The sequence below is a fragment of the Trachurus japonicus genome, chromosome 6 (assembly GCF_045865225.1).
Source record: "Trachurus japonicus isolate A0001 chromosome 6, Traja_1.0".
Classification (NCBI taxonomy): domain Eukaryota; kingdom Metazoa; phylum Chordata; class Actinopteri; order Carangiformes; family Carangidae; genus Trachurus; species Trachurus japonicus.
This window is the reverse complement of record NC_140912.1, coordinates 20,192,941-20,205,476: the sequence shown is the minus strand read 5'-3', so window position 1 is coordinate 20,205,476 and position 12,536 is coordinate 20,192,941. Positions and strand designations below refer to the sequence as shown.

The following is a 12,536-nucleotide window of genomic DNA, read 5'->3' as shown; positions in this document are numbered from 1 at the left end:
TGGAGTGGAAAAACATACTATATCTCAAACTAATAAGAAAGTGTATCCGTAGAAAAACAACATTGCATTTGCAGAGACACAGTGATATTGCTTGTTAAAGGTCAGAAGTCTCTGTGATGAAGCTGTACTGAGTGTCTTTATTTTCTCCCGCTGCCATAAACAGCAGTGAGATGACAGCAATAAGACGGGAACGGCACTAGTTGGATGGCTGTTATCGCTGAAGGTGAACAACTAGATAGGTGTGTGTAATATATGTGTGTGTGTGTGTGTGTGTGTTTTTTTTTTTTGAAAGTACACTGAGGGTCGTGACTTACCCGTGGGCTGCTGAGGGGGCTGGTGGAGAGACCGGAGGAGGCTCCACTAATAGACCGCGACCTGTGGCACAGACACGCAAGAACACAAACGGGGGCAGAGGTAATTTGTGGGATCAACGTGTGTACCTAAACACAGGTGGAGGTGAGTGAGTGCCTGTGAGGTTACATGCTGAACATGGTTAGAAAGCACTAAAGCATATGGCACCATCATACTAAGCACACAGGTTACTACCAAGCCCTCTGCGCACACAACACCTTTTCACACAAAGAGGGCGAGAGCACTACAACACAGTAACAAAAAAAAAAAAATTTCCTCCCAGCAATTAGCCTGAAACCAATTAAGCGCAAACTTCGGTTTCAAATATGTTGATTTAAGAGCAGCGAATCTATACGCTACTTTCCACTTTCCACAGATTGGAATTCAAATTAGCTTTCCCGCCTTGTCTGTAGTTTGCTAATCAAGCAGACATGTTGACTTTTCAGGCCTTTGCACCGGCTCGCCGGAACATTTCTGCTGGTGGGGGAAATGAAGTGGGACATTTTGGTTGAGTGCCATTTGTCATGTTTTTTGTTTCCCCCGCAGATGCCGTCAATAACCCCTATGAGCCGAGCCCTGCTCAGAAAAGAACAATCACAGGACAATCTGTCTCCATCAAGAGCACACACACACACACGCACACACACCCTTGTACACACACAAAACCACAAAAACAGCGCCTGTCAACACTCGGAAACACCAGCTGCTCACTGTCACAACACTGTTTCTTTTTGTCATTCAATCTAATAATAACCCCCTCCTTCTCTCCCTTTCCTCCTCTCTGCATCTCAGCATTGATACATTTGTGAACATTTGTCCGGGCTACAGATGTGTTGTCTCTCGCTGAAAAGATGAAGAGATAAAAACTGTGAATAGTCTTTGTTTTTTTCCCCCCTCCCTAACTTGTTTGGTTGAAGAGGGAGCCCTGACGGACAAATGTGAGGAGAAAATGAGGCAGTCAAGAGTGATGGAGTGGAGGATGGGAGAAGCTATGGATGGATGGAGTAATGAAGACTGATGCTCATTTATAATGCTGGACCACAGAGATATCCATACATGGACACACACACAAAAAAGTGTGTATGTGGTTACAGTGAGTAACCCAAAACCAAAAAAAGACACTGCTGCTGCGTCTAAAGAAAGAACGGATACTAGAACAGCAATCTTTCTCCTGAGAGGCGCAGACACAAATGGAACAGAAGACAAGCAACACTAACAGCAACCACAAGAGAGAGAGAGGAGAGGAGAAAATATAGAAACACCCACTCTCTGGCTATTTTTGTAAGTCTCCCACTGCCCCTTCTGTGAGTGTATTTATTGCACACACTCATATCGCACACATGAGTAGGCGATGCTGAGACCACGTTGGCCAGGATTTCTTGTTTCATATTCACAGCTGACCAGACAGTTGCTATCATTTACATTTAATTCCTTTGGTCCGCTGAGACATGCCCACAGTTGCTCACAACAGCGCTTGTCCGCACGTAGACGACTGCACTTCATCCAAAACACAGCATCCTCGGGCCATTGTGAGCATATTGTTGGAGGCACACTGCATCTGTTAGTGTTGGACCAGCAGGTCTATAAAGCTAATGTTTCAGATGGTTATGCTGTAGCCTACAGTAATGGGCTGTCAGAGGCTCAACCTTGAGTCGGAGAGACGATGAGTTATTGTTGACGAGTGTTTTATTTATGGTGAACAGCGTACACAACTAAGATATCATTTATCATGTTTCATATAGAAACAAAGACAACGCGTGATTAAATCAGTCGGAGAGGAGATGAAGGAGTCGGGTAAGCTGTCTGGTTTGTGTGTATGTGTGTGAGCTTGCTTGTTCTGAAGGGTTAATTGATCTAATTATAAAATAACATGTTTTCTTATATTATCTTGCCATTTAGAAAGTTTTTGATCTTTTTTTTGGTTATAAACTCCATAAAGCCTAAACTCTGTCTTTGAGGGCGTTATATTATACTTCTTGTTATCATATTGTATGCATATAATATTGCTTTCAAATTATATATAGTTTTTGCTCCACTGCATTTATCTGCTATAAAATATCTGCATAATTTATAAGTATATCATGCAACAGTCTAAAGCACTTAGAACTAACTCCACTAGCTACAACATTAGAATCACTGACTGATGCATATTCAGTAACTAAGCTTCATTTGTGACTTCACTTCACTTGGAACAGAGTGTTTTTGTATTGTGATATTGCAGCTTTTATGAATATAATGGCTCCAAACACTTCTCGGCTTTGACAAAAACATTTCCATTAGCTCGACTCATGAAGGATGATCTCAAAACGTGTACAAATAAAAACAAAACTACCGGCACAGCTGGACACCATACAAGGTTCATGTGTGTGGCCTCTATTCTAGCCTTTCCATTATCCATTAGTCCTGCACAGTAACATTTCCCATGAGCCTTTTTTGGAATGGGCCCATTGTCCTCCGTTTGTGACCACCGGCTGTGTCAGAGACCCATCCAAAGCACCCGTGGGGGTCTAATGTTGGACTGTGGGGAGTGGAACAAGTACAAGAGGTTCTGGGATGAGGGCATGGACTGAAATAAAACGAAAAAGAAGCAAAGCAAAAAAAAGGATGATGCCAGGAGTCAAACGGCAAATGAATAACCCTGCTGAAGCCAAAAACACAATACAAATGCTCTGGTAGCAGCATCTAAGGCAGGTGGACAAAGTTACATTCCTCTCTTTCTTCTTCCTCATCTATACTGACTTTATCTGCCGGTGACGTTTTTCTACGTGGAGTGAGGTAGACGTTCAAATAAATCAACACGCTGTTTAAATTCATTTCCTTTTCCTGAGCCCTGACAACTCCCCGAGGACTCGGCACATTAATATTCACAGCCCAGCTCCTCAAATTTCTAAATGTAGTGAGACCCCTGCAGATTCTGTTGTAGAGATCAGTGTTAAAGGTGCTTTATTTGTGCTCATTTGAGCCTCTTAAATAAATTAGAGTCAATAATTAGCATGAGAGCCTGACTTATTAACACTGCTCCGACTAACCCGACACATTCAAACTGCATGAAGCAACAAGAGCGGAGCTGTAAAGAGAGAGAGGAGAAAAAAAAAATCAATTGATATTCTCTTCTTCACACTGCAGCACTTTTCCATATTTCATTTACATATCATTAACCTCCCTTCATTTCTTCTGGCATGTTGTTAAGATTTAAAATTAAATCAGTGGGATTCCTTGTGCTTTGAGTTTAGCTTTAAATGTCTTTTTAAGATACTTTTGGGTATATAAAGAATGAAATGGGCATTTGTGTGAGAATGTCCTCATGTGTCTTTCAGTGAAACACGGCTACTAAAGGATTTATCCCAAATCTATTCAATTATACTTCACAGGAGCAGTCGAATCACCACTCACATGTATGAAAATGTAGCCTGGGTAGTTGTGCGGATTGTAACTGCCCGTACGAGATACGCGAGGCAAAACGGCGGATAAGGATCGAGGTTCGGGCATTTTCGTTGTGTAATTTTTGATAAAAACCCGTTTCCCCCCTCTCTCTATCTTCCACCATTTACGCTGGTGGAAATGTATCCTGTCAAAACACATGTTTCAAAGTCAGGTCTCTCTCTGACACCCTCTGATCTGAAGTTCCGTGAATCTTCTGTGCTGTCGACAAAAGTTTGCTGTCGGGGAAAGATAAGGTTAGGTTCAGAGAAAAAGTCAGTCAAATCTTTGGACGGTATTCTGCTACGTATGTGTCTCCCCAACACTATCGTCTATATACACACACACACGCCCACGTCCACAAGCAGGCACATGATCAAACAAAGTGCACACAAGGACATGATAGGCAGAAAAGTTCAAAAACACAACGAAAATCCAGTTTCACACGGACTTTGTTACCAAGACACCCCCACCCACCCCCCCCACCGATCAGCTGGAGAGCTATGAATTGCAGTGGGGGAAAAGAAGACATATAGCAAGAGAGATTTGATTTGATTTGGAGGCGGAGGGTATGGCCGGCTCCCCCCGCCTCCAACCCACCACAGCTGATAGGAAGCCAGACAGAGAAAAACTAGCAGCGTTTCCACATTAGCATAGCAATTCCATACTAACAGAGGGGGGTGTTTGGAACTGAAGGTCAGCTGCACACAAGGGACCACGAAAGAGAGAGAGCGAGAGAGAGCAGATATGAAAGGGTAAGGAGGAGCCCCTGAGAGAGATTTGGGTGGAGGAATATGAAAAATACACACTGATTTAAAGTAGCATGGAGGAAAGATGCAGGGGAGCTTTTTTTTTTATGACTGTGGTGGCCGATGTACGTACGACTCGCACACAAACCTATTTCATAAGCTGCTTGCTAGAACTTAGCAAGATTTATCTGTAAACTTACTTTAGATAAAGGCTCACACCACTCATTTCAGTGCCCTTTATAGCTCACTCCATTCAATTATCTTTGATGCATGAACCTGTGTTCAAGGAAGTTATTACAAACGCTCCACAAAGTCATTGTAAACCAGCCCGGTTTTGAAATTCTGGACTTGACTGAAACAGACGAGTCTCGGCGAAGGGCAGAAGAAGGCAGCTCCTACTCTAACGCAACCTTTAAATAAAGAAGAGATAAGACTCGGATCGCCTGAAGGGACGAAAGAGTCGAGAGGAGTGGAGGCGATGAAACACAAGAAGATGAATCTTAAACTGAAATTCAGAGGCACCAGAGGACAGAAAGAATTAAGCAGAAGTGTTTAGAGGTGGGAGCTCTTGAAATGGATTTAAAACTTCTGAAGTGACTTCTCCCAGTGGGATGAAGTGGAAATATATTCTTGATATTTTGTTATAGCGAAAATGTTAGGTGAGGAGTTGCTCATGTATCTAGCTTTCAGATGAATTTTCAATATTATGACTATATATATAATTTTTTTTATCTATATAGTCCATGCACTCGCTGCCTCTGCATTTTACATCCTCCACCTCTGAAAGCTTTTCCCAGCACTCTGCCAATCTGCCTATCATTAGGCAGATCAGGTTATCACCCCCTCAGATTCAATCTCCCCCGCTGTCACAAATGTCACTGCCTCTGAGCAGAGATGTGTGATGTGTGTGATGATATATTGCTTGTTGAAATAAGATGAGGAAATAGATTTTAAAATCAGCCCACTGCGCCTTGTCGCGATGTAGCTCTGCTTGACTTGAACATTTCTCAAACGGAGAAATGGAGAATTGTTCTGCATCTGGAGAAAGTGGGGCACAGTATGGGAGAAAGTGATTATCAATGCATTCAGATTATGTAAAAAAAAAAGAGATAATTGAGCTAACACCGGAAAACGGGGGGGCTGTAGATATTAAGGCTCTGAATTGCAAATGTGTCATCTTCTTCAGTTTGAGAATTAAGTTAATTAAGAGAGTTAAGTCGATTTTTAGAAGTGGACGTCCTAGAGTTGTTGACTCTGTAGGACACAGCAGATCTTTTATTTTTCAGAGGAGTTACGACATATTAAAACAGACCTGCGAGGCTGCCGCATGCTGCACATGTCATCGCAATGTAAAAACAAAGCAACAGAAAAGCTCCGCTGCATCTTAACATCCTGCCACGGACGTCTCCTCACATGAGGGTGAAGGCACAGAGCAGAGAGGAGGTGAAAGCACGGGGAGTGAGTGACAAGTGAATACCTTTCTTCTTTGCTGCATTTTGTACTGGCGTCAGGAATATCCAAGCTTTTACTGTACACTGATTTACTACAGTGAGACAGGAGACAAAGCGAGCAGAGAGTCAGTCTCTGTTTATTTTATTTTTATTTTTTTTCCACAATGTATCCTGCTGACATCAGAGCCAGACTCGCTGTCAGACCATCTGAAACCACTGGGCTGCGAGATCCTCCACACACACGCACACATGCACACACACTCTCTCCTTTCATGGGTATTTCTTTTTCCTTTTTTGCTTTTGGCCTGCACACGTACCTTTGTCCATGCTGCGTCATGTCAATAGCCCTCCTAGCCGGCACGGGAGAGCCTCCATCTGTGACGCTGAGCACCTCCATGGACTTCCTCTCTGGTCTCCTCTTGCCGTGTCGGTTCAACATGGGGGAGTCCACCCGCTTCCTTGGAGGATCTGAAGGAAACAGAGAAACAGAAACAGGCCGATTCAGTCACCGCAATGCAACCTGATGTCCCCTCTGTGTGTATTCTTCAAGTGTTTGAGTGATTTTTAGTGCTGATCACATTGACATTTTAACTAATAGTGAATAAGTAATGGTTACCTCCCAGACCTTGAACTAATGGCCACTGTATTGACTGTATCACATTCACTGAAGAGGGAGTCTATTCATCAAAATGTCGGTATCTCACAGCACAGACACACGCGCACACACACACACACACACACACACACACACTTGCACATAATACTCCTCCTCTTGCAGTGCTCTTGTCAGAAAATAAACCTGGCGGATGTCTAAGTAGAGCATCTCTGTCTCTGCACAGATTTCTGTGGGTGGAAATCTGTGCTGGGTTGTGGTGTGTGAAAGGGAAAATCTTTTTTTAAATTTTTTATCCAATGAGTTAATATCTGAACTGAAGCAGTCAGCAGACAGTGGGAAAAATAAATAAATAAATGAAATATATGGCCTATCGACACCTTCTATTTCTGCCGCTATATTTCATTGAGAAGCTTGTCTATTTTCAATAAACAGAAAGCTTTATCCTACTGGAGAGTCAATCCACCGCCACTGGAGCTCATCCAATTCCTTCAGAGGGAGGAAAACACTTCGGCGTGCCTCAGACAGTGGGAACACTCATGTGTTAACTTCTTGCAGGACTTATTCTTGTCTATATACCCACTTTTTTTTGCCTGTGTAAAAGCCATTTAAGGTAAAGATTCCAGTCACATAGCAGTATTTTTCAGATTTCTTTCCCCCTGCTATGCTCTTTTCTTCAGTTATTATTCTGTGATCATCACATTCTTTATCTACACTTATATTTTCTTTTCAAGCCTCACCAATCTCATTGCGAGGGGGGAGATTCTGGTCTTCCTGACTTGGGTATCTCTCCTTACGGTCCAGCAACAGGAAGTAGATCATCTTTTCTTGGTTGTCACTGCAAAAGAGAGGGCAATTAGAAAATAAAAATATTGATAATATGCCCATAAATAATACAGTCATTTATGCCGTTAGATTATGTACCAACGTTCATTTTCACTGTGACCCCATGTTACCCCAGCAAGGTCTGCAAGTGCTTAAAGACCAAGACATTAAACTGCAGAAACCTTCACTATGATTTATGTTCTTTAATCGTTTTGGGTTCATTGTGAAGAAGCTACTAAATAGATTTCATCATTAAAACAAAACTTTAGTTTCACAGATCATTAAGCAATCATATAATATTCTGCATGTATTTTTTAGGGATATGCCCTATTTCCATGTGCAGCGTCTGCTAGTAAGTTTATGGAAGTATCAAAACGTATGAGTTCATCCTTTTCTTTCCCAGTAAATCAGTCAGCCTAATATCTTTAGCCTCTAGGCCAATACTCTCTATGCAAAAGGCAAAGGCATTGGCCCTCCATAATAAAGACAGATTGGAAAGCAGTAGGAGGCAAAGAGACAAGGACCTGCAACTTCAGCTTAAATGAACCGGGGGGGTGGAGATGGAGACCGCAGATTTTGCTCCAGTCCAGCACTATTACAGAATACTCCAAGGAGAAAGGAGGCCGACGGAATAGATGGGCAGAGGGGAAAGTTATATAGTGATGTTCGTTTAGGATTAAAAGGAAGATACCGGGCAAATGTAAAGTAGAGGCAAAGGAGACTGAAAAGAAAAGCGATGCTCATATTAATAAAAACAAGTGTTTGAGAAACTGCAGGGAGAGTAGCCTATACTCAGCACAAATGTAAATTCACAGGAGCACCAAAACTCAAACACGTGTAGCTGAGACACAAACATGCGCAGCACAGCATTAACAATGTGACCCAGGAGCATGTTTTGCAGTATGAAATCAGTTCAGAACAGTTTGGGGGGATTGTATCCACATCCAGTAGCAAGTGGTGTAAGCGCAGTGTGATAACCGTTAAGTGATCTATGGCTTCTGACATCTGAAGTGACAGCCTCACAGGATTTCATAAGAGCTGGGGAAAAACCAAGGCCAACTGCACCACACACCTACGCCACCATTTTTTTTTCTATTTCAACACACTCTACTTCTCTTCTTCTTTTGCTTAGTCTTCTATATCAAATCTCATCCTTGTCCCCCGTCCCCATGTTTTGCCTCTCCGTTCACTCACTCATCTGAGAGTAGGTCTTTCAGTAGTTTGTTTTTGTCTCTGAAGCAGCCCAGGGAGTGCATGCTGTCCAGTACGTCTGGGTCGATATCGTCTGCAGAGGGCAGGCTGCGGATGGTCACCTTCCTGGGCACAGGCTGCTCTGGCTCTGGTTCGTTCTTCCCCCCTCTGAGAATATATAAAAAAAACAACAACACACAAATAAGGACACTGTCAGCCATTTCTTATTCTTTTTCCCACAATATCTTTATTTGAATTTTAAGCAGCATAGCAAAGAGAAATACAGTCTTTGACATTCCTGCAACATGATGTTAGCTGCCTTATTATGTTCAAAACACAACATAAAACCAAAAATCACATAGAACACAAAACAACATGCTTCTCATGTTATTTAAGCAGATGATTTACACCACTTAGTGGAGTCCTATCAAATGATACAATGAAAAACTACGGGTATCTGAAAGACCATTTCGTATTCTTATTGCTCTGCTATTGACATCATTAAATTTGTCAATAGGCCGATGTGAATGTTTTCATATACTTTCTAAGACTTAAAGAGGCATAATGGAACGCAGATTTACCGATTTAATGAGCATGTAGTGTAAACAGAAATCACAGTGTGAGAAGTATGTCAGTGTTTGTTTGCCTGCTGGTCATCTGGGGTAACGTGTTTACCTCATTATGACCCTGGCTCGTATTATGAGACTTTCATAGTCACGTATTTCTGCCAGGTTTAGTCATTTCGCTAGTAAGCTTCAGAGGGTGAACTCAGGTCATCGCGCTCACGGAGATGGAGACAGATGACTGAGTCATACTGTTAAGTTTTGCAATCTCCCCCTCTCCAGTTGGCTTTCCAAACTTAGTTTTTTTTCATTATTACCTCTGTTTTTTCCAGACCTTCTCCTAGTTATGTCATTTTTTCTCTGCCTCTGTGTGTCTTGGGGAGTACACAGACAGGCCTTTATCTTCTTTGGGATTTAAAATGAAAGCCTGAACTAGCACAGACACCAATGTCTACAAGATATCTGGTAGATTCTTGAAGTCTTTTTCAAAGACCACAACCATCTGCCTTTTCTACAAATGTGGCAAATTTCTACACAGGTTTGTGTCAATATGCAACCCTTCTACTTCTTTCCCTTCATCTATTTTTCTTTCCCTCCGGTGAGCCCAGTAAAGCGTAAACCCCATAGGCAGCTATTAAAATCATACAAACAACCACCTTTCCATCACCTCACACAACCTCCAACCCCCCGTTTCACTATGTGCATATAAAACTGAAAATAAAAACAGACCTCTCTGTTTCTCCTGACATGTGTGTACTGAAAAGTACATTTAGATTCCGGAGTGTTATATCCACTGATGGATAGACCAAATAAATCCTGCTTTAATGAAGGTTAGAGGGTGGATTTTTGTTAAAGAAATCATGGATCTCTATATTTCAATGAAATCCAATACAATTATTTGAAAATATGACTGTAAATGTGTAAATTCTATGTGGTTGCTTCTAACATGAATAGCCACAGGCAAGCTGACAGATAGAAGTACCTCTCTCATTTGTTCATCCATTCATGAGTTCATCCATTCACTTGGCAAACCAAGAAGACAGGCATCTTCCTCACTTACACTACATTATCTTCCTCCACACGCTCTTCTCCTCTTGTCTGTTCTTGTTTCTTTTATCAGCCTGGCTGTCTGTTTTCATGATCTTTCAGCACACGACAGACACCATAACTCACGCTCCTTCCAGGACTCACAACTTCCACCCATGATTCATCTTTGCTCTTGGAGCCGAATAACCTTAAAAATCCTTAAATTACTTTTACAGTGGGTCCGCTACTACTTCTTACAATCTGATTATTAGAGGTAGGGTATTAAAAAAAGAACTCATAAATGAACTCGTGACATAAAATGACCCGCAGCACAAATTTTCTCAAAAGATTTATGCTGGGCTTTCGAGGGTGGGTACACTCGGTTATGAGAGTTAAATGGTGGGAACACTGAGGTCAGGGTAGGTTCACCCTGCACCGCATCCATGCTCGTTTCCTTGTCCTCTGCTCCCTGTTCAGATGACCATATGCGGCACATCCTCTTTTCATGCACTGCCAATTTACCCTCACATCCCCCAAAGTGGAGTCACGCCCTGCTCAAAGGTACTCTCGCGTACACGGCTGAAACTCACAGTCGTTTATCATGTGGTACCTCCCCCCAGGCCTACAAGCCCTGTAGAATAGGGTGAAGGTGGAGGAGGAGTAGTGAGGGGTGTAGAGAGGAAGGTAAGAGACTACTTACATGTACCATGTGTGCTTCTGGATCTGTTCTAACTGTAAAGGAGAAGAGAAAATAAACATTCAGTACACACACAACACATTTGATTTGAATCATTTTTATATCATATTTTTGGTACTAAGGAATGAATGAAAGGCAACAGAATCATCAGTCAGTGCTTGTGTATAGAAACGGCTGGTGCAGTATGGCTTCACAGTAAGCCTTGAGCTTACTGGCTTAATGGAAACGCCGCAGACAATACGGCCAGATTGAACGGTGGAAGTAAATAATGAGGCCTTCAAATATTAATAACGCCAATGGGAGAAAAAAAAACTTATTGGGGGGAAAAAAGAGTAAGATGGAGAGAGAGAGAGAGAGAGAGAGAGAGGCACAGCAAGACAGAAGAGAGAGGTGATACCACTGAGCTATATAAACAGAGAATATTATCTCCCTCACACACACTGCTGACCCTGCCAAGCCCTCTGGTCTAAAGGGAATCTCCTGTTCTCATTCCCTTCCCATCTCTCTTATTCTCACAAACACACACACTCTCTTGATGCTACCCTTGTCATCACACTCTAAATGTAGCCATTTTGCGACAAACGTTATCAGCACGGTGTTTTTTTGCAGCAAAAGGGAATGCGGAGAGAGACAGGAGCAGCGAGCAAAAGGGCAACAGAGGAAGATGTCTGTTCGAGGGACTTCACCGTGTTTTAACTGCCCACAGAGGAAAACAGGATCAATGTCGCTGCTGGGACTTTTTAATTTGCTCCTGCTGTTGTTGTGGAACCACAGGAGGGAAACACATAGCAGCTCTAATTATTGTCACTTATTTAGAAGTGTAGTTCTTGGGTATGTGTCTCCATCAGTGTCTCGATGTGTTTGCCGTCCCAGAGGATCCACCTCTGCGCCTCGGCACACATAAACGCCTTCATGTGGTATCAGCGCAATCGCAGAGGCAGGAAGGCTGCGGTTACGGGACTATAGCTGATTCCTGTCTGCCTCCACAGAGGTCATGGTATTGACAGAGACACCCTGCCTGTCAGATACAGGCCGGTGGGTGACCTACTCTCTCCAACTTTTATTGAAGGCCTGGAGGCAAGAGACCGATATCACACGCAGGCATGAAAGTGATGTGCTTTGAAATGCAGTATCACATCAATCAGCCTCTAAATGTGACAGTACCAATTCCAGCTGCTTTCACTCTGGCAGACAGGAATGCTGCTGTAATACTGACTTGGCTTGGTGTGTGTCTGAGTGTGTACTCAGGTACATCTTTATCTGGATGCAGCATAAATTAATTCTCTTGTAAGCTTTCATTGATACAGAAGTGTATCAAGCCCCAGCGTGTGCATGCATGTGCTGTGTGGCTGTTTATTAGAGCAGATAGAGACATTTAGTTTGTGTGGGGCAATGGTGAAAAAACTGTTTTAATTCTCCAACATCTTAGTAATTATGTTTTAAATTACAGTCTATGATTATATTACTATAAATAAGGCAGAAATTAAATCCAATTACAAAAAGGAACACCTGATAAAGTCCTGCTAAGAGCTAAATTAGCTTAGCAGAGCAGCAGAAACTTCAGATTCTGTAGGCTCTGGCATGATTGGATGTGGTTAAGCTACATCAGTAAGTATGTCAGTAAGTGTATATATATATATACACACACAC

At 42.4% G+C, this 12,536-nt stretch overlaps 1 protein-coding gene across 7 annotated transcripts in view; it reads right to left on the bottom strand.

Moving 5' to 3' along the window:
- Nucleotides 1-12,536, bottom strand: part of brsk2a (BR serine/threonine kinase 2a) — a 155,342-nt gene that overhangs the window by 12,564 nt on the left and 130,242 nt on the right. For 4 of the 7 annotated variants that reach the window (XM_085779660.1, XM_085779659.1, XM_085779664.1 and 1 more), the window contains exons 9-14: nt 10,890-10,921; nt 8,604-8,768; nt 7,325-7,422; nt 6,289-6,439; nt 5,998-6,063; nt 315-375 (exon numbers count right to left, since the gene is read on the bottom strand). In XM_085779660.1, the coding sequence (XP_085635786.1) occupies nt 315-375; nt 5,998-6,063; nt 6,289-6,439; nt 7,325-7,422; nt 8,604-8,768; nt 10,890-10,921 (573 nt within the window). The remainder of the gene's footprint in view (nt 1-314; nt 376-5,997; nt 6,064-6,288; nt 6,440-7,324; nt 7,423-8,603; nt 8,769-10,889; nt 10,922-12,536) is intronic. The other 3 variants (XM_085779662.1, XM_085779661.1, XM_085779663.1) reach the window with 1 other exon arrangement.